We start from the raw sequence: 22,572 nt of genomic DNA on the forward strand, positions 1-22,572 counted from the left end.
TATTTAATTTATCAAACACTTTGAGTCTTACTTATCTGGAAAGATCCTCAGTCTTCTGAGCACTTTAAGTTATGGAAAACACAGTACAGCTGGAAACACAGAACTTACAGTATGGAGGAAACATAGACCTTACAGTCTAGTCAAGGCTATGGTTTTTCCAGTGGTCATGTATGGATGTGAGAGTTGGACTATAAAGAAAACTGAGCACCAGAGAATTGATGCTTTTGAACTGTGGTGTTGGAGAAGATTCTTGAGATTCGCTTGGACTGCAAGGAGATCCTGCCAGTCCATCCTAAAGGAGATCAGTCCTGGGTGTTCATTGGAAGGACTGATGTTGAAGCTGAAACTCCAATACTTTGGTCACCTGATGTGAAGAACTGACTCATTTGAAAAGACCCTGATGCTGGGAAAGACTGAGGGCAGGAGAAGGTATGACAGAGGATGAGATGGTTGGATGGCATCACTGACTCAATGGACATGGGTTTGGGTGAACTCTGGGAGTTGGTGATGGACAGTGAGGCCTGGCATGCTGTGGTTCATGGGGTCGCAAAGAGTCGGACACGAGTGAGCGACTGAACTGAACTGACAGTATGGGGGAGAAGACCTGACTTGTTTTAAGCAGAAAGTTCATGGAAATAAGCTTTGGGACAATTTTGATTTCCTCATTTCCTTTCTTCTGCAGACTCTTAATTGTCCATCCAAAGCCAAGTGAAAAGATATTTGGCTTACTAATCTTGTTTACCATGTTTTCTCACTATGATTACCACAGTAATATTTATTCCAATTTACAGCTCCTTCCTGACTTAGCAATTCTTTGGGTGGCCAACAGCATACACTGATTCTGGCAGCCTTAAGCAAAGACACAGGGGAAGGGAGATCAAGAATTTGTAATGAAATTATGCTGGAGCATCTCACACACTCAGGGGAAGAGTTGACACCCAAGCTTTATTTCTAAAGCTGCTCAGGGGCCAGGACGGCCCTGGGAACTCAGCAGAAAGACTTCTCAGATCTTTTCTCCACCATGTAGCTACCAGGAGACTCAACAGCAGTGATTCCAGTCCCTGTCTCTCTAGGTCAGCTCCTGGTTGAGGAGAGTCACAGAGCACAGAGTTGGCAAGGGTGGTTCCCCCAAATGGAAAATACTGTGAACAGGCAATAACCTCAAGAAATGTCTACTGTATTCTCTCCCTGTATTGAGTAACTTTTGTACTTTTTTTTTTTTTTAGTCCAGCTTGATTCTTTCTATTAAAATGTTTGCAGTGTTGTGTTGGTTTTTGCCATACAACAACACAAATCAGCCAGAATTATACATACTTGCCCTCCCTTCCTAGCCTCCCTCCCCTCCTGCCATCCCATCCCTCCAGGTCATCACAGAGCCCCAGCTTCTCACAGCTATCCATCAGTTGTGGCTGGAGAATAGCACAAAAATCTGGGAAGTCTTAATTATCTTTCCAGCTTGAGTTTCCACGTGACTCAAAGTTGTCTACCTTTGGGGCAGTGCACTCAGGTATCATTATCTCCATTTTGCAGATGAGGAAACTTCAGAGAATTTTAGTGACTTGCCCAGGGACCTGGGCAGGGCTTCCATTTCTAAGTCTTAATCCTCTTTCTCCTGTTCTCTCTCTTATCCACACTGACCTTAAAAAAAAAAAAAAACAACATTCTTTTTGATTGCATCAGGTCTTAGCTGTGCCATGCAGAATCTTCTGTTGTTGTATGGGCTCAGTAGTTAGAGTAGCATGCAGGGTTAATTGCCCCATGGGACGTGGGATCCTAGTTCCCCAACCAAGGATCAAACCCATGTCCCCTGCATTCAAAGGCGGATTCTTAACCATTGGACCACCAGAGAATCCCCCACACTGACCTTTACCGCATTTTTTAAAGCTGTTGAATCAGTGAGTGATTTCAACACTGTGGACATTCTGAATAACTGGATAAAATCGTTGGTTTTGCTTCTAGGTACAGATTAAAGACATAGCTGAAGAGCTTTTACTACAGAAGCGTGAAAAGAAAATTGGAGTCTGGAAGGCAAGTAGTATTTGTTATATTCTTCCTTTTGTAAGTTCCAACTGTCAAAGTATTTTTCTTCTCCTTCCTATACAAAGATCTTGGTTGTAGATAATGCTTTCTAAGCCACCAGATGCTGACACTATTCTTAACTGGCTGAAGGACTCTCAGGGAACGTGTAATTCTACCAGAGCCCTCTTCTTAAAGATTTCCTTGACCTGCTCAACTCTGGAAGTGTGTGATTGGATTTTAAATACATATTTTTAGTTATTTTGCTTGTGATAGATTTATTGAGACAGGCTGTTTTTCCAGCATGTGGTAATTTATATATTACTGGGAGTAGATTACACAAAAAGAATGAGGAGTATGCAGCAGAATCAGAAACTTAAATTATCTTACATTATCCTCTTTATTTAGAAGTACATTTTAACTTTAAAAGAATTAAGATAACTGTCATTTTGGTGATTATTTAAACCACTATGATACCTCCTTAGAAATTGCCTATTTTTCTTCTTAACAAGAATGATAAACATAGTCTTCTTTTTGAGCCTACAAATTTGTTTGTATTCATCCTTCTGTAGGTCTTGATAAAATGTCAAACTAGACCCAGGTGACCTTCTACAATCTAGCAAAGATAAAAATCTGTTAGACTATTAGAGGAGTATGTGTATCAGTTAGGATACACATATTTTTTCTGTGTTTTCTTCTCAAAAGAAATATTCTTATATTTGTCCCTCTTATGTATTTTTAAAAATGCTAAATAGAATGAGCTTATATTTCATATTATTGTGCATTATATGTTATGTTATTTTCTGTTTAGTTAAATTACGGGTTTTAGTTAAATTACTAAATTTTAGTGTCTTAAGAAGCAGGTTTTAAAACATTATTTGTTGAGTGGGTTTTAAATAAACATCCCAGTCTAATACATAGTTGTTCCTATTTATAGGGCTATAATTTTAATATGGACCATCTGGTGAGGGTCTTAACTTTTTGTCCTTGAAACCCCACATGTGCCTCACTAAAACTGTGACAGACGTCTATTCACTTTATCTGCAATGGAGGCTCCACCGTTCATCTAGACTGCCTGGAGTTGCCTTCACTTTTCAGTTTCCACCTCAGAAGTCACCCTCAAAGTCCTTCTCTGTAAAGCCCCTACTCCCCAGGCAAAAATTAGTTACTCCTTCCTTTGTGTTCCCATAGACTTTTTACACAGCTCTCTTAAACACTTTTATCGTTGGTCACATAGGATCTGTTTCAAGGAACTTAGCTTACACATTGTCAGTAATGGATATTTATTATGTATAATGGATATTTGTCATTGATTTTACTATAATTCTTAAGTTCATCCAAAAAATTGCCTTTAGAATGATACTTCCTGGCATGGTTGTAGGCTAACCTCAGATTTTGGGAACTTCAATAAATTTATCAAATGTAAAAAAATCTATTCAGTAAATTGAATAAAATCTATTATGTTTTTTAATCTGAGAGGCTAAAGGGGGGTGAATATGCGACCTCAAATGGTCAAGGTTAAAAAAAGTAAACATAATAGGACTTCCCTGGTGGCCTAGCAGTTAAGTACCCACCTGCCAACGCAGAGGACTCAGGTTTGATCCCTGGTCCAGAAAGATTACACATGCTGTGAGCGACTAACCCCCGTGCCACAACTACTGAGCCTGCGCACTCTAGAGCCCATGCTCCACAACAAGAGAAACCACTGCAGTGAGAAGCCATCGCACCATAACTGGAGAGTAGCCCCCGCTCACAGCAACTAAGACCCAGCACAGCCAGAAATAAATAAATAAATAAAAGTACATAAAGAAAAGTAGACATCATATACTTCAAAACTGAGAAGATATAAAATAAGTAATGCCTTTATAAAAGTAATGCTTTTATAGTAAAATAGTATGTCTTTTCTGTTGTGTAAAGTGAATCCTGGGTCAGAGAAAGTTTATCATAGAAAATATGCATTAATAGTTTAATTTCTTCTTGTTATCAATTATTAATAGTAATTTATTATTAAAATAATATAAAGATGCCCCACCTAAAAACATGGTATTTTAGAATCCCCTGGTAGTCCAGTGGTGAGGACTCAGCACTTTCATGGCTATGACGCAGGTTCAATCCCTCAGTTCAGTTCAGTCACTCAGTCGTGTCCGTCTCTTTGCAACCCCATGAACCGCAGCACACCAGGCCTCCCTGTCCATCACCAACTCCTAAGTTTCACCCAAACCCATTTCCATCGAGTCAGTGATGACATCCAACCATCTCATCCTCTGTCGTCCCCTTCTCCTCCTGTTCTCAATCTTTCCCAGCATCAGGGTCTTTTCAAATGGGTCAGCTCTTCACATGAGCTGGTCAAAGTATTGGAGTTTCAGCTTCAACATCAGTCCTTCTAATGAACACCCAGGACTGATCTCCTTTAGGATGAACTGGCAGGATTTTCTTGCAGTCCAAGGGACTCTCAAGAATCTTCTCCAACACCGCAGTTCAAAAACATCAATTCTTTGGTGCTCAGCTTTCTTTATAGTCCAACTCTCACATCCATACATGACCACTGGAAAAACAATAGCCTTGACCAGACGGACCTTTGTTGACAAAGTAATGTGTCTGCTTTTTAATATGCTGTCTAGGTTGGTCATAACTTTACTTCCAAGGAGTAAGCGTCTTTTAATTTCATGGCTGCCATCACCATCTGCAGTGATTTTGGAGCCCAGAAAAATAAAGTCAGCTGCTGTTTCCACTGTTTCCCCATCTATTTGCCATGAAGTGATGGGACCAATGCCTTAATCTTAGTTTTCTGAATGTTGAGTTTTAAAGCCAATTCTTTCACTCTCCTCTTTCACTTTCATCAAGAGGCTCTTTAGCTCTTTTTCACTTTCTGCCATAAGGGTGGTGTCATCTGCATATCTGAGGTTATTGATATTTCTCCCAACAATCTTGATTCCAGCTTGTGCTTCCTCCAGCCCAGGGTTTCTCATGATGTACTCTGCATAGAAGTTAAATAAGCAGGTTGACGATATACAGCCTTGATGTACTCCTTTTCCTATTTGGAACCAGTCTGTTGTTCCATGTCCAGTTCTAACTGTTGCTTCCTGACCTGCATACAGATTTCTCAAGAGGCAGGTCAGGTGGTCTGGTATGCCCATCTCTTTCAGAATTATCCATAGTTTATTGTGCTCCACACAGTCAAAGGCTTTGGCATAGTCAAGAAAGCAGAAATAGATGTTTTTCTGGAACTCTCTTGCTTTTTTGATGATCCAGTGGATGTTGGCAATTTGACCTCTGGTTCCTCTAACTTTTCTAAATCCAGCTTGAACATCTGGAAGTTCATGGTTCACGTATTGCTGATGCCTGGCTTGGAAAATTTTAAGCTTTACTACCATGTGAGATGAGTGCAATTGTGCGGTAGTTTGAGCATTCTTTGGGATTGCCTTTCTTTGGGATTGGAATGACAACTGACCTTTTCCAGTCCTGTGGCCACTGCTGAGTTTTCCAAATTTGGTGGCATATTGAGTGCAGCACCTTCACAGCATCATCTTTCAGAAACTAAGATCCCACAAGCCCACAGCCAAAATCCAAAACCAAAAACAAAGACAAAAAACCCCCATTATCTTTCTAGGATAGAATTATAGTGAAGCGCCACAGTAAATTTCCTATTTAAATTATAATAGGATTAATTGGCAATTTTTCCAACAATTTAAAAAAAATATCTTAAATGCTCAATGCTTTTACTTTTTGAAAGTCAGGAAAATTATATATTAATATATAACATATAGTATATATAATTATAAAATAATATGATATAATCATAACAGTGTGATTACTTTGTTGTGTTTAAGCACAGAATTCATACTATATACCCAAATGTAGTTTTTCACCATCTCTCAAACTCTAATGATTATTAACATTCTCAGTCCTCTGTAATATAATCATATGTTCTAAGTCATCCAATCATTTCATTTTCTCTCCATCTCTTAAAAAAATGATGCCATAAAAATATAAAGGAGACAAAAGGGAGAAGAAAAGAGAGGGGAAGTTGCCAAATTCTCTTTATCCATGCCATAAATTTCAACAGCCCAAAACAAAGGAGATAGAAGTTGGTAATTTTTAGCCTAATAAATGACTTTATTATTAATTTTTAGAACATAGCTAATTTTATGTATTCTCTGATTTGGACAGCCTGTGGAGAGCAAGTGGATATCTTCGTCTTGTGAAATCATTGCTTTCCGTAAAGCTTTATTGAATCCAGTTACTGCAAGACAATTTCAACGCTTTGTGGCTCTAAAAGGAGATTTATTGGAAAATGGGGTGCTCTTTTGGCAAGAAGTACAAAAATATAAGGTATTGTAGTAGAAAGCTGGAGAAAACCACATCTTTTTAAGGAGGAAATGCATTAACTATATAAGATTCCTAACTATATGGACAAGATTTGTATCCCAACTTGATGTCTTCATACCAATATGTAAATACTGAGATATTTATTGTTTGTGTTAGATACACTTATTATTATATAGTGAAGAGTAAGAGTTAGCCTTGAAATGATGGTATTAGATTTTTCAGGGTTTCACATATATTATGTTCTAATGAGAGTCTTCCTGAAAAGTTTTAACTATGTTTTTGCATATTACTTATCTATAAATGTACATTTTTTTCCTGAAGATATTCATATTCAGCACTTTAACCAAGGCTTCTTTACAAAAATTCCTCCTAACCATATTTGCAGCAATAGTGTTCAAAGATAATGTATTACAGAGAAATACCATCAGAGATGAAAGAGGCTTCTCTATCAGAATGGCCAAATTCTTAACAAAATAAGTGAAAGAGCAAGCTGTTAGCTATCAAAGCAGTTTATTATCAGGTTTAATTATTTGATGGAATCATATAGAATCTCTGCATTGAAGAGAAGGAAAGGACTCTCTAGTTTATATAACCTAAACTTGAATACAGGAATGTTGTCTCGAAATACCTAAGAGTAGACATCCCTGCTCCCAAGGTAAACAGGCTCATTACCTTGCAATCAGCCTGTTTAATCCCATTATAAAAGTAGGGAGTAAAAATAAAACTGGAATTCAAGAGGATAAGGCTTTCAGTTGAACTGCAGTGTGTGGTAAGTCACTTTAGTTGTGTCCGATTCTGTGCAAACCTGTGGACTGTAGTCCACCAGGCTCTTCTGGCCGTGGGATTCTCCAGGCAAGAATACTAGAGTGGGTTGCCATTCCCTTCTCCAGGCAGGGATTATGCGACACTAATACTTTGCATAATGTTTATTCTATATAGTTAGTAGTTGCTCAATACCATTTTGCTTTCAGACTTTCTCCAGCATTCCATGAAACTGTTTTCTACTCATTTCTGTTATCCACAGCTTTTGTACCTTTCTCAACACAAAAATTTCTCCAAAGGAAAAAAAAAAGTATTTTGAGATAGAAGTTCTTTCAAATTCTATCACAAGATAAATAATATTAAAATCATTTTTTGAAAATTAAAAAGGGGGTAGAATCTGTTTTCTAGAACAGGAAATTATTATGGCCTTTAAGCTAAAATGAATACGAGTAGGTCCAACCCTGTTAGGACAAAAGGTAAGGAGATAAGCTGTGCAAAATAAGCATTTAAAAAAAAACAGAGACTCATACATAGTCAGCCCTTTGTGACTGTCTCTCCTCCAAAGCTGCTCTTCATTTAAATATCTTTTCTGTTGTGTAGAATGGGGGACATGTAATCCTATATAGCTATTGAAAATCATGCTATCAAAGTGCATGTGTTTATTCAGTAAGTATTTACTAAATGCTAGATTGCAGGAATTTTAAAAAATGGATATAATACATTGTCTTCCCTCGAGGAGGGAGGTCACCCATGAAAACAAAATATGATGAAATAACACTGATTATGATCCATATTCTAACTGGTTATAATTTTGATATAGAGGAGGGAATGATTCAGGGAGGGTGGTGGGTCAGGGAGGTCTCAGCAGAAGTGATGATTCTTACAGAGAACTCCACTCAGTCCTCTGTAATGGCTTATGTGGGAAAAGAATCTAAAAAAGAGTGGTTATAGGTATCTGTATAACTTATTCACTTTGCTGTACTTCTGAAACTAACATAACATTGTAAATCAACTCTACTCCCAAGAAAAATTTTTCAAAAAAAGAAGTGATGATATTTGAATTAGGTCTTGAGGATGTTCGCCAGAAAGAAACCTAGCAAGTCGTTTTTATATGGCTTACTCATACTAAGTGTTTATGTCTGTCAGATATTATCTTAATGCTTTTCACATGATAGCTACCTTATCGTTTATAAGAATCCTAGGTCAAAGCTGTTAATTCTCACCATTCTACAGATGAAGAAACTAAGGCACAGAAAAGTTAAACTTCTGTGCCTCATATAGCTAACTAAGTAGGAGAGCTGGAATTTGAGCCAAAACATTCTATTGCTAAAGCTTGTGGCCTTAACCACCAAGTTATACTCCCTCCCAGAGATGATTGTAATAATATGCAAAGGGATGGCTCCTATGATCTTAATCAGACATAGTTCTGAATTGTGAAAACCTGGAAAGAACTATGATGTTCAACAGCAGGACATTGCTTACTTTAATTATAATACATCTATGCATTAGAATACTCTGCAGGCATTAAAAATTTGCTCTTGGAAGATTAATCAGTGATGGGAAAGAGATATTCATCTTACTGATTTTTTAAAGCCTAGCTACTGGAAAGCAGTATGATTTAATATAAAGTGTGTGTGTGTGTGTATCCCCAAAGAGAAAAGACTGGAAGGATATATACATCCAACAAACACTTTTTGAGTATCTACCAAGGGCCAGGCTAAAACCTGAGGCTACAACTGTGATCAAGTCTTTCCTCTCAGGGCTTGCAATGTTAGAGGAGGGACAGACAAGTGACAGAGCAGGTAGTTATGTGAGTGTGATCAGTGCAATAGGTGGGAGACGCATAGGGTGCAATGAAGTACCTAAGGTGGCCATCACCTAGACCCAGGCAGACATAGAACGTTTATTAGAGAACAGTACAGTTGACCCTTGAACAAGGGTTTGAACTGCGAGGTCCACTTAAACCTGAATTGTTTTCAACAAATTCATTTTTTTTTTATTTTTTATTTTTAGCAAAATTGGGGAATTCTTTTTTTTTTTTTTTTGGAATTTTTTTTTTTTGGAATTCTTTTATTTTTTTTCCATTTATTTTTATTAGTTGGAGCTAATTACTTTACAATATTGTAGTGGTTTTTGCCATACATTGACATTAATCAGCCATGGATTTACATGTGTTCCCCATCCCGATCCCCCCTCCCACCTCCCTCTCCACCCGATTCCTCTGGGTCTTCCCAGTGCACCAGGCCCGAGCACTTGTCTCATGCATCCCACCTGGGCTGGTGATCTGTTTCACCTTGAGAGATATACTTGTTTCAGTGCTGTTCTCTCAGAAACATCCCACCCTCGCCTTCTCCCACAGAATCTAAAAGTCTGTTCCGTACCTCTGTGTCTCTTTTTCTGTTTTGCATATAGGGTTATCATTACCATCTTTTTAAATTCCATATATATGCATTAGTATACTGTATTGAAAAATATACAAGCACTCCTGCAGCTCAATTCCAGAAAATAAAACCCAATCAAAAAATGGGCCAAAGATCTAAACAGACATTTCTCCAAAGAAGACATACAGATGGCTAACAAACACATGAAAAGATGCTCAACATCACTCATTATCAGAGAAATGCAAATTAAAACCACAATGAGGTACCATCTCCACACCAGTCAGGAATGGCTGCTATCCAAAAGTCTACAAGTAATAAATGCTGGAGAGGGTGTGGAGAAAAGGGAACCCTCTTACACTGTTTGGGAATGCCAAACTAGTACAGCCACTATGGAGAACAGTGTGGAGATTCCTTAAAAAACTGGAAATAGAACTGCCATATGACCCAGCAATCCCACTTCTGGGCATACACACCAAGGAAACCAGATCTGAAAGAGACATGTGTACCCCAATGTTCATCGCAGCACTGTTTATAATAGCCAGGACATGGAAGCAATCTAGATGCCCATCAGCAGACGAATGGATAAGGAAGCTGTGGTACATATACACCATGGACTATTACTCAGCCATTAAAAAGAATTCATTTGAATCAGTTCTAATGAGATGGATGAAACTGGAGCCCATTATACAGAATGAAGTAAGCCAGAAAGATAAAGACCAATACAGTAGACTATCAACAAATTCAGACTACAGTACTTCACAGTCCACTGTTGTTTGAATCCACAGGTGTGAAAACACAGATACAGACGGCCAACTGTAAAGTTATGTGGGGATTTTTAACTGCAAGGGTGGGGTTGGTGCCCCTAACTGCCCCCCGCCCACCCCCCCGCCCATGTTCAAGAGTCCACTGTGTGCTTAAACTGAGACCTTAACAATAAGTAAAAGTGAACTCAGTAATGGTAGAGTAGGGCATAAAAACCAGAAAAAACACCAGGTTGGATTCTGTCTAAATTCTGACTCTGCACTCTCAAAATTAACATTGTATAATTTCACAAATTTGTTTTTATTTCACAATCCTTATATTTCCATAATAATAAAAAACCAGGATCATTGTAAAGCAACTATACTCCAATAAAAATTAATTTAAAAAATAATAATTAACTCGGCTTGCCAAATACATGATAATTTCACTAGTAACAGCAAAAAATTTAATTTTAGGTAACATAGCAAGCATGTGTTATAAATAGGCATTTTCTGAGGGAGTTCTAAATCGCATAAAAATGCTAACTGTTGTCTCAATGTAACACTTATATCAAGATTTTTCACATATAATTTATGCCAAACTTATAACTTATTTGTATAATGTTTTATATGGCAAACACTAGAAATTTTCTTTCTTTAACTGTCCTTAAACAGTTATTACAATGCCTGTCATACAGTGAGCACTTAATAAATGTTGGCTAATTTCTGGCCTAGAATTACAAGTTTCCAAACTTTTGTGTTTTCTAGTGATTTAGTGAACAATATTTTTAGCAAAGAATTGTCATAATTCAACCTCAGCTACCTCTTTGTCTTAAAAAGTGATAGCCTTACATCTGTGACATAAAACTGGGTCTTTTAAATGTATCACTACTATATTTAAATTCTTTAGCTATAAAGATAATAATTTAATAGGTTTTCTGAAAAAATACAGATACTGAGATGCATAATAATACACCCATTAAATACAGCATTCCCATTTATATTGCTAGCATTTTTTAGTCTAAATCACCTTGGCATAGAAGCAGTTGTGGAAAAAGCTTTTGTATACACTTGTAACTTGAGTTAGGTGCTTGTTCTCCATTGTACCACTTATTAGCTATCTCAGATTGGAATCATGTGTTTTCCTGCTTCTCATCCTATACTGAGCCTTTAAAGGACAGGCACTGTGTTTTGGGGCTCACCTCAAGGTCTGGCATATTGCAAGTACTTAATATGAATTTGTTAAATGAGTCAAAGCAGACACTAAAGCTGCTCCTTTGCCAGGAGAAGAAGCAATCAGGATTAAAATGAAACCTGTATTTATTTAAGGTATATGTGTCAAAGTCTTAGGTTCTTTTAAAAGGCAAAGATTAACAGAAGAATGGGTGGCAGAATATGACACACACAGACATGAAGACACAGGTTAGGAGCAAAAAAGAAAAAAAGTCTTAGGTTCTTCAAATCCAAGAAAAATAAAATTATGATTTTTAAGGTAGTCTTGACATGTCCCAGTACTCTCTTGACCTGAAGTTAAAATTATATTAACTGAAAGATATATTGATGTATTGTATAAAGTGTTCTATTAATGCATTAATCATGTATTGACCTATCTTTCCTCCTTTTTAGGACTTGTGCCATTCTCATTGTGATGAGTCTATCATACACAAGAAGATTATGACTATTATCAACTGCTTTATTAATTCCAGCATTCCCCCAGCTTTACAAATTGACATTCCAGTAGAGCAAGCCCAGAAGATTATTGAACACAGGAAGGAGTTGGGACCATATGTATTCAGAGAGGCACAGGTAAGATATCAGGGCATGTAGTAAGCATACTTTAAAATAGATTAGCAGTCTAGATATTCTTTTAAAGTTTTTGCATTATTCATATTTGCCAAGGTTTGAATCCTTCTAATCCTGGGATTTATTCTAAATAGTTAGAAAAATGTTGTGAATGCCACAGAACATAGAAACTAGTAACTTGCTATTTTGCTGATGGTAATATGCAGCAAATACAATTTTTAAAATTCTATACTTTGACTTTGCATGGTTATTATTTTATTTCTAATTTATAAATCCCCAACTAATTTCTCCTTCCTTTCCCACCATTCATATTTCCTTTTAAAATATCTGCTACCACAAAAAATGTGCAAAATATATGTCTCAAGATTTGTGTATTTTTAAAAGTTGGAATATTCACATAGCTCATAAAGTAAGTGAGAGGAGATTTAAGTACCCAACCAACATAAAGTACACAAGCTCATGAAAGGAAAATCATGCCTGTTAACCTGCTCAAGTTACTTCTCTTTAAGATAAATAATAGAAAACAGTGATTTGCTGAACATAGTTTATTTGCATTTTGAAAAGCCTTTTAGTGATGTTGTTCCTGAAAAATGATTAAGAAAAATAAATTATAATAGGGGTAATAGGGAAGGCCCTGTCATGATTTAAGTGATATGAAACAGAGATTTAGGGTATGAATGCCCTTGAGCATGGAAAAAGACCATTATTCCTTAACATTTTCATTTGCAAGCCAGCTGTGTTCTAAGTCCTAAAAGGAACCGAAAGCAGACTCACCATCCAAAATATGCATTAAAATAGGCAAAAATATAGACAAATGATTGAGGATGTGCTAGGGAGAAATAGAAAACATGGTGTCAGAATTGTAGCATCTGTTAATGAAAAGATCACTTAGCCTAGCCTAGGTCTCCTGATAGCCAGGCCAAGGCTTGCCTATCCAGATCACAGCCTCGAGGCTGATGGTGAATGTCTGGAGCTGCTTATGTTGGTTGGTTCCACTACACTGTCCAAGGAGTGCAGCCAGGGAACTTTACTGGAGTCCTTTAGTTTATGCCTTCTGTCTCATTTCCCAAAACAAAGTCCCAGATATATGTTAAATATAATCTTTAGGGTATCAGGGAACAAGAGAATATTTAGGGGTCTCACCTCACCAAATCAATTGTTTCTGTGTTCCCTAAGGAAGTTCAGATAAGGACATACCTCCTACCCAGGTGTGCAAGCCAGAGATCTGGTTGCCGTCTTCATGTCTTCTCTCTCCTTTGTTCCCTGACCTTTGGTGATCTTCAGTCACTAACATGTATCCATTTGTCTCCTTATCTGTTATTCTATCTACTTTTCTCCAATTCCATGCCACTATCTCAGTTCACGTCTGCAGTGTCTCACATTGATTACCAAAACTCCCTGCCCCTAGACTCTCTCAAAACCATTTAACTTACTGCAGATGGAGCCATCTTTTTCAAAATGTGTATTTGATCATGTCACTTCTCTGCTGTCTATTTTGACTACTCCCATTGTCCTCAGACTGAAGACCATATTCCTTCCTCTATATCTCTCTAACCAGATGCCTTTTCACTCATTGCCATCTATCTCTGTCTTACTGAAATATTAGATTTTTTACTTTTATTTATTTTGGCTGCACAGCATGTGGGATCTTCATTCCCTGACTAAGGATTGAACTTGCACCCCTGCATTGATTTTAATTTTTTTTCTTTTTTTCTTTTTGCTTTATTTTGGCCACACAGCATTCAGGATCTTAGTTCCCCAGCCAGGGATCAAACTCATGTCCCCTACAGTGGAAGTATGGTGTCTTAATCACGGGACCACAGGGAAGTCCCACTGAAATATTTGTACTTCCATAGAGAGGCCTTACTTTCTTCCCTCCAGATTTTTTCACAGTCTCATTTTCTTTCCCTTAAGCTTCTGTGATATCCTATGTTTGTCCCTGTCAGAACACTTAGCACACAAAATTGAAAATAGCTGTTCTCATGTCTGACTTTCCCACTGGACTGTAAGGTGTTTGAGAATAGGGACTGTTTCTTATTTACTGCTGTGGCCTGCATGCCTAGCACAAAATAGTATCATTTTGAAAACATGAATGAATGATGTGAGAAGAGATCAATCATGAGAGAAATAGATCAAATTGGAAATAGAGCAACATTGTGTGAAAGGACTGAATAGTAAATAAAAAGCTGTTGCCTGTTTTAGTATTGCTTTTGTCACTCAGCCATATTTTCACTGACGTTCTTCACTCATGCAGCAGTCATTGCCCATCCACTGGCAGTGTGGGAAGTAGCTCTATATTTATTAAAAAATTTTCTAACAGTCTGGTTGTCTTTTAAGGTTCTGAGGTACAGGGCAATTTTCATGAATAACATGAATGTTATTAACTGCAACTTTTAGAAATAGAGCATTTTTTTTTTTCTGCCACCCTGTTCTGCATGCAGGATCTTAGTTTCCCGACCAGGGATCAAACCCATGCCCCCTACAATGAAAGTGTGGACCCCTAACCACTGAACCTCCAAGGGATTCCCAGAAATAGAGAGATTTTATGTCTGCCTTGAAATATTGTGCCCTAATAGGGTAACTTTTAGGGGAAGCCTTCTAGGTGACAAATACATTTGAGAGCTAGAAATGACTCAGGTTTTGGAGAGAGAACTGAGAAGTAGGGTCAGTAGTTGGTAAATGGAGGTGGAAGAGGAGTGTTTAAGTTTAAGAAATTCATATAAAAACTACCATGATCCTTTAACATTGGAGCAGGGGATTACTTAAAAGAATGGCGTGCATGCTATGTTGCTTCAGTCATATCCGATTCTTTGTGACCCTATGGACCATAGCCTGCCATGGAATTCTCCAGGCAAGAATACTGAAATGGGTTGCCATTTCCTCATCTAGGGGATCTTCCAGACCCAGGGATCAAACTTGGGGCTCTTATGTCTCCTGCATTAGCAGGTGGGTTCTTTACCACTAATGCCACCTGGAAAGCCCCAAGATCCATGGTAGATAAATGGAAATGAAAACTTTTTTAAAGCCTACACTTCGTCAAATAAAGTATCTTTAGCTTTTGTGTTCACAATCCCAAGAGGCTGTATAATTCAGTGACAAGATGGTATGGTAAAGGGAGTAATTATAGAATTACTAATGATATTCATGTACAGAAAGGAGGAGTGATGAAATGTATCAGTTCAGGACTCTGTTGATCACTGTAGCATTTACTTTCTAAAAACTCCACTTTTCTGCTGAAAAGTTGGCTTAGAGCCTAATGGGATGGTTCGTTTTTCTCCAGGGCATTAGGTAAAGGCCATTCCCCAGCAACAAGATGTTGGGCTTGATCTGATGTGGCAAGTCCTACCTTCTTGGAAGTAACGTGTGCCTCTGGAACTAATGGAAAAACTTGGCATGAAAATTTAAGCAACAATTCTTATCTCTATAAATATCACAATTAATCACTTAATGTAGAGTATCCTCATAGAAAGCATTTGTCCAGGATACCACTCTGCTTTTTAAATGTTACTTTTCTTGCTCTCACATAAAAGAGAGATTGTATCATTTAAAAGTTACTCAAGATTTATTCTTAGATCTGCAGCTTTGTTTAAGAGCTTTTCCAGAGGCAAAATGGTATTTCCTTTCTCTAAAAGAAGGGAAAGGAGGGGTGGAGAGGAGTCCCCCTTGATGAACTGAATATTTGGAATACTTGCATAAAACAGCCGTGTGTGGCGGATCAACTGGTATAAGTTTTAAAAGAAAACATATATTTCTTATTTTAAAAGACCTAATGGATTCTTTATTAATACAATCAATTGGTTAGGGAAACATAAAATATAAAGTGACTTTTAACTCTATTTAAGTGTGTTTTTCTAAAAGAAAGACTTCTCATTGGTAGTAAAAAAAACATTGATGATAAGCATGTGCCGAGCTAAACTATACCAAGATGTTTGGAGACAATAAGTTGGAGGAAACATGCTGTATATTAAAGATAGAATAGTTAATCCATTATTATGGTGAATTAGAGTTTAAATTGGTACATTTGTATAAAATTGTAATCTGAGACATACTTTGTTTTTTATACAGATGACAATTTTTGGAGTTCTGTTTAAATATTGGCCTCAGTTCTGTGAGTTTAGGAAGAACTTAACTGATGAAAAAATTATGAGTGTTTTGGAGAGAAGACAAGAATATAGTAAGCAGAAAAAGAAAATGGTAATCATAGAAGATGAAAAATTGGTAAAGGTGAGACAAGAATCATTTGGGGTATAATCAGACTTTTAAAGGGCATGTGATATTGTTAGTGAGTCCAAGCTCTCTCTGCTCACCACACGACAGGCCAGTGAATCTGAGGGGTTGAGGCAAGGAAGGGACATTAATCAGGGAGCCAGCTGATCCAGAAGATAGCAGACTAGTGCCTCAAAATAACCATCTTATCGAGGTCTGGATGCCAGATTTTTATAGATCAGAGACTGGGGGGAGACAAAGAAGCAAAGTTAAAAAGGCCATTAATCTTGCAAACATCTACAATGGCAAGCCTCGGGCAGGGGATGTGTTAATTTCTTCTTTCCTGCCATCTACAGGTGGACAGGGTTGTTCTTTTTTTTTTTTTTTATTTTTTGCATTTGTCATACTTTTTTTTTCTCCCTACTTATTTTTATTCATTGGAGGCTAATTACTTTACAATATTGTAGTGAATTTTGCCATACATTGACATGAATCAGCCATGGATTTACATGTGTTCCCCATCTCGATCCCCGCTCCCACATCCCTCTCCATCCCATCCCTCTGCATCTTCCCAGTGCACCATCCCTGAGCACTGGTCTCATGCATCCAGCCTGGGCTGGTGATCTGTTTCACCCTTGAGAGTATACTTGTTTCAATGCTGTTCTCTCAGAACATCCCACCCTCGCCTTCTCCCACAGAGTCTAAAAGTCTGTTCTGTACATCTGTGTCTCTTTTTCTGTTTTGCATATAGGGTTATCATTACCATCTTTTAAAATTCCATATATATGCGTTAGTATACTGTATTGTGTTTTCTTTCTGGCTTACTTCACTCTGTATAATGGGCTCCAGTTTCATCCATCTCATTAGAACTGATTCAAATGAATTCTTTTTAATGCTGAGTAATATTCCATGTGTATATGTACCACAGCTTCCTTATCCATTGTCTGCTGATGGGCATCTAGGTTGCTTCCATGTCCTGGCTATTATAAACAGTGCTGCGATGAACATTGGGGTGCACGTGTCTCTTTCAGATCTGGTTTCCTGGTGTGTATGCCCAGAAGTGGGATTGCTGGGTCATATGGCAGTTCTATTTCCAGTTTTTAAGGAATCTCCACACTGTTCTCCATAGTGGCTGTACTAGTTTGCATTCCCACCAACAGTGTAAGAGGGTTCCCTTTTCTCCACACCCTCTCCAGCATTTATTACTTGTAGACTTTTGGATAGCAGCCATTCTGACTGGTGTGTACCTCATTGTGGTTTTGATTTGCATTTCTCTGATAATGAGTGATGTTGAGCATCTTTTCATGTGTTTGTTAGCCATCTGTATGTCTTCTTTGGAGAAATGTCTGTTTAGATCTTTGGCCCATTTTTTGATTGGGTCATTTATTTTTCTGGAATTGAGCTGCAGGAGTTGCTTGTATATTTTTGAGATTAATCCTTTTTCTGTTTCTTCATTTGCTATTTTTTTCTCCCATTCTGAAGGCTGTCTTTTCACCTTGCGTATAGTTTCATTTGTTGTGCAAAAGCTTTTAAGTTTCATTAGGTCCCATTTTTGCTTTTATTTCCAATATTCTGGGAGGTGGGTCATAGAGGGTGTTGGTGTGATTTATGTTGGAGAGTGTTTTGCCTATGTTCTCCTCTAGGAGTTTTATAGTTTCTGGTCTTACATTTAGATCTTTAATCCATTTTGAGTTTATTTTTGTGTATGGTGTTATAAAGTGTTCTAAAATTAACACACAGAAATCCCTTGCATTCCTATACACTAACAATGAGAAAACAGAAAGAGAAATTAAGGAAACAATACCATTCACCATTGCAACAAAAAGAATAAAATACTTAGGAGTGTATCTACCCAAAGAAACAAAAGACCTATACATAGAAAACTATAAAACACTGATGAAAGAAATCAAAGAGGACACAAATAGATGGAGAAATATACCGAGTTCATGGATTGGAAGAATCAATATTGTGAAAATGAGTATACTACCCAAAGCAATCTATAGATTCAATGCAATCCCTATCAAGCTACCAATGGTATTCTTCACAGAACTAGAACAAATAATTTCACAATTTGTATGGAAGTACAAAAAAACCTCGAATATCCAAAGCAATCTTGAGAAAGAAGAATGGAACTGAAGGAGTCAACCTGCCTGACTTCAGGCTCTACTACAAAGCCACAGTCATCAAGACAGTATTGTACTGGCACAAAGACAGAAATATAGATCAATGGAACAGAATAGAAAGCCCAGAGATAAATCCACGTACCTACAGACACCTTATCTTCAACAAAGGAGGCAAGAATATACAATGCAAAAAAGACAACCTCTTTAACAGGTGGTGCTGGGAAAACTGGTCAACCACTTGTAAAAGAATGAAACTAGAACACTTTCTAACACCATACACAGGGTTCTGAACCCACAGCACTTTAACAGTCAGGCAGAGGGGCAGGATTCTCTGAGGCAGGCCATTCTGTATGATTATAATAACAAAAGCAGTGAAAAGCAAGTCAAAGAAATGGTTCTAGTGTGGACTCAGAATTGGTTTCTTCTCTGCAAATGCTATGTGTATATTTGTAGAATCTGGGATGAGCAAAAACACAGAGAAGTTATAAAGTATGGATTTTAGTGACTTTTAAGCCTTCAGTCAGAGGTTTCAGACTTGTTTTGAAGTTAAAAAAAATTATCTCAAATGTCCTCTCATCTATGTACCTCTCTTGGAGAGCACTTTATATTTGTCTTATGAGTAAGTTTTTGCATCTGTCTTTCTCACTGAACTGAGATCCTCAAAGATACAATCTGACTTATTAAATACTTCCACCACTATCCAGCACATGTTCAATTATTTATCATTATTTACCAAATAAATATGGGAACAAATGAATTAATGAGATAGTATTATGTGCTTGGGACAGCATTTTCAATATTAAAATTGGAGAATGATACACTGACTGTGAAATTTATGAGTCATAAGTTGCCCAGGCTGCCTCTTTGTCCATGAAGTTATTAATTTATCTACCTCCTTATTTTTTTACTTGAGAAGGGGTAACAAGTAACATATTTCATCTTATTTATAAGCTTCACCCCTATTCTCTTTTTTAAAAGAAATTTAAAATATATCTAAAGGTATAAAAGTAATATAATTGTAACCCCCATATTTCCCCAGGTCAACATAAACACTGTTAACATTTTTTACATTAGTTTTTCATTTTTCCTTTGGAAGTGGAATAGTGCAGAACACTAAACGCTCTTAACCCCAGTCCTGAGTTTTTTTTTTTTTATTTTGAATATATAATTTTATTTATTTATTTGGTCGTGCTGGGTCTTCGTTGCTGCACGGCCTTCCCTCTAGCCATGGTGTGGTGGCTGCTCTTGTTGTGACTCCCAGGTTCTAGAGCACAGGCTCAGTAGTTGTGGCACACAGGCTCCGATGCTCCACAGTATGTCAGACCTTCCTAGATTAGGAATCAAACCCATGTCACCTGCACGGCAGGTGGATTCTTTACCACTGAGCCACCAGGAAAGGCCCCAACCCTGAGTTCTATTACCCTCCCCACTTCCAAGAGCAACCATTAAGTTTTGGATATGTTCTCACAACTCCTTTTTTAAAAAATTAATTAATTTATTTATTTTTATTTAACAACTCCTTTTTAAGATAATGTTTTATATGGGTATATGGATTCAAAAATGATACAGAGGACTGTTTTGTATGTACTTTAACTTACATAAATAGTACCATATTTTATTAGTCTGCTCAGGCAACTATACCAAAATATTACAGACTACATGGCTTAAACAACAGAAATTAATTTTCTCATAGTTCAAGAGACTAGAAGTCCCAGCTCAAGGTGCCAGCTAATAGGATTCTTGGTGGGACCTCTCCTAGCATGTACAAGGCCACCTTCTTGTGTCCTCACAAGTTGGAGAGAGAAAGAGAGCTCTCATCCTTTCTCTTCTTGAAAAGCCACAATTCCTTTGGATTATGACCCTACCCTTATGACCTCATTTAACCCTAAATACCTCTTATAAAGGACACCTTGATTTGGTGTTAGCTCTAGAAGGTCTTGTAGATCTTCATAGAACTGGTCAATGTCAGCTTCTTCAGCATCAATGGTTAGGGAACAGACTTGGATTACTGTGATGTTGAATGGTTTGCCTTGGAAATGAACCAAGATCTTTCCATTTTTTGAGGTTGCACCCAAGTACTGTATTTTGGACTGTCTTGTTGACTATGAGGGCTACTCCATTTCTTCTAAAGGATTCTTGCCCACAGTAGTAGGTATAATGGTCTTCTGAATTAAAGCCTCCCATTATCATCCATTTTAGTTTACTGATTCCTAAGATGTCAATGTTCAGTTTTGCATCTCCTGCTTGATCACATCCAATTTGCCTTGATTCATGGACCTAACATTCCAGGTTCATATGCAATATTGTTCTTCACAGCATTGAACTTTACTTTCACCACCAAACACATCCACAACTGAGCATCTTTTCCACTTTGGCCCATCCTCTTCATTCTTTCTGGAGCTATTAATAATTGTCCTCTGCTCTTCACGAGTAGCGTATTGGACACCTTCTGGCCTTGGGGATGCTTATCTTCTGGTGTCATATCTTTTTGCCTTTTCAAACTGTTTATGATGTTCTCGCAGCAAGAATACTGGAGTGTATTGCTGTTTCCTTCTCCAGTGGACCACATTTTGTCAGAACTCTTCATTATGACTGGTCTGTCTTGGGTGATCCAGCACGGCCTCGCTGATAGCTTCAGAGTTATGCAAGCCCCTTCATCACGACAAGGCTGTGATCTGTGAAGGGAGAGGAGAAGGAGCCAAAGATAGAGAAGCTCTATACAGCCAGAAAAAAACAAGATCTGGAGCTGACTGTGACTCAGATCATCAGCTCCTTATTTATTGCAAGTTTCAGACTTAAATTGAAGAAAGTAGGGAAAAACCAATAGGCCATTCAAAGTGAAAGTGAAAGTTGCTCAGTCATGTCCGACCCTTTGTGACCCCATGGACTGAGACCTGGCATGCTCCTCTGTCCGTGGAATTCTCCAAGGCAGAATACTGGAGTGGGTAACCATTCTCTTCTCCAGGTGATCTTCCCAACCTAGGGATTAAACCTGGGGTTCTTCTCAACACAGGGATTGAACCCAGATCTCCTGCACCTGAGCCACCAGGGAAGCCCCAGTAGGCCATTCAGGTATGACCTAAATAAAATCCCTTATGATTACACAGTGGAGGTGACAAATAGATTCAAGAGATTAGATCTGGTATATAGAGTGCCTGAAGAACTATGGACAGAGTTTGTAACACTGTACAGGAGGCAGTGACCAAAACCATCCCAAAGAAGAAGAAATGCAAGAAGACAAAGTGGTTATCTGAGGAGGCTTTACAAATAGCTGAGGAAAGGAGAGAAGCGAAAGGCAAGGGAGAAAGGGAAAAATATACCCAATTGAATACAGAGTTCCAGAGAATAGCAAGGAGAGACAAGCAAGCCTTCTTAAATGACCAATGCAGAGAAATAGAGAAAACAATAGAATGGGCAAGACTAGAAATCTCTTCAAGAAAATTGGAGATATCAAAGGAATATTTCAGGCAAATATGGGCACAATACAGGACAACAATGATGAGGACCTAAGAGAGCAAAAGAGATTAAGAAGAGGTGGCAAGAATACACAGAACTATATAAAAAAGGTCTTAATGACCCAGATAACCATGATGGTGTGATCACTCACCTAGAGTCAGATGTCCTAGAGTGTGAAGTCAAGTGGACCTTAGGAAGCATTACTATGAACAAAGCTAGTAGAAGTGATGGGATTCCAGCCGAGCTATTTAAAATCCTAAAAGATTATGCTGTTAAAGTGCTGCACTCAATACGTCAGCAAATTTGGAAAACTCAGCAGTAGCCACAGGAAAAGGCGATTGGAAAAGGTCAATTTTCATTCCAATCCCAAAGAAAGGCAATGCCAAAGAATGTTCAAACTACCATACATTTACACTTATTTCGCATGCTAGTAAGGTTATGCTCAAAATCCTTCAAGCTAGGCTTCAACAATATTTGAACCTAGAACTTCCAGAGGTTAGAAAAGGCAGGGGAACCAGAGGTCAAATTGCCAACATCCAGTGGATCATACAGAAGCAAGGGAATTCCAGAAAAATATCTACTTTGCCTCATTGACTATGAGGAAGCCTATGTGGACCACAAGAAACTGTGGAAAATTCTTAGAGATGGGAATAGCAGACTACATTACCTGTCTCCTGAGAAACGTGTATTCAGCAACAGTTAGAATCAGACATGGGAAAAAAAAAAAAGAATCAGACATGGAACAACTGACTGGTT

General features: G+C 37.8%; 1 protein-coding gene across 1 annotated transcript in view; it reads left to right on the forward strand.

Moving 5' to 3' along the window:
• Positions 1 to 22,572, forward strand: part of RGS22 (regulator of G protein signaling 22) — a 165,636-nt gene that overhangs the window by 129,006 nt on the left and 14,058 nt on the right. The window contains exons 20-23 of the mRNA XM_043484148.1: positions 1,960 to 2,028; positions 6,187 to 6,348; positions 11,855 to 12,034; positions 16,097 to 16,255. Coding sequence (XP_043340083.1) covers positions 1,960 to 2,028; positions 6,187 to 6,348; positions 11,855 to 12,034; positions 16,097 to 16,255 — 570 coding nt within the window. The remainder of the gene's footprint in view (positions 1 to 1,959; positions 2,029 to 6,186; positions 6,349 to 11,854; positions 12,035 to 16,096; positions 16,256 to 22,572) is intronic.

Source organism: Cervus canadensis, chromosome 12 (genome assembly GCF_019320065.1).
Source record: "Cervus canadensis isolate Bull #8, Minnesota chromosome 12, ASM1932006v1, whole genome shotgun sequence".
Lineage (NCBI taxonomy): Eukaryota > Metazoa > Chordata > Mammalia > Artiodactyla > Cervidae > Cervus > Cervus canadensis.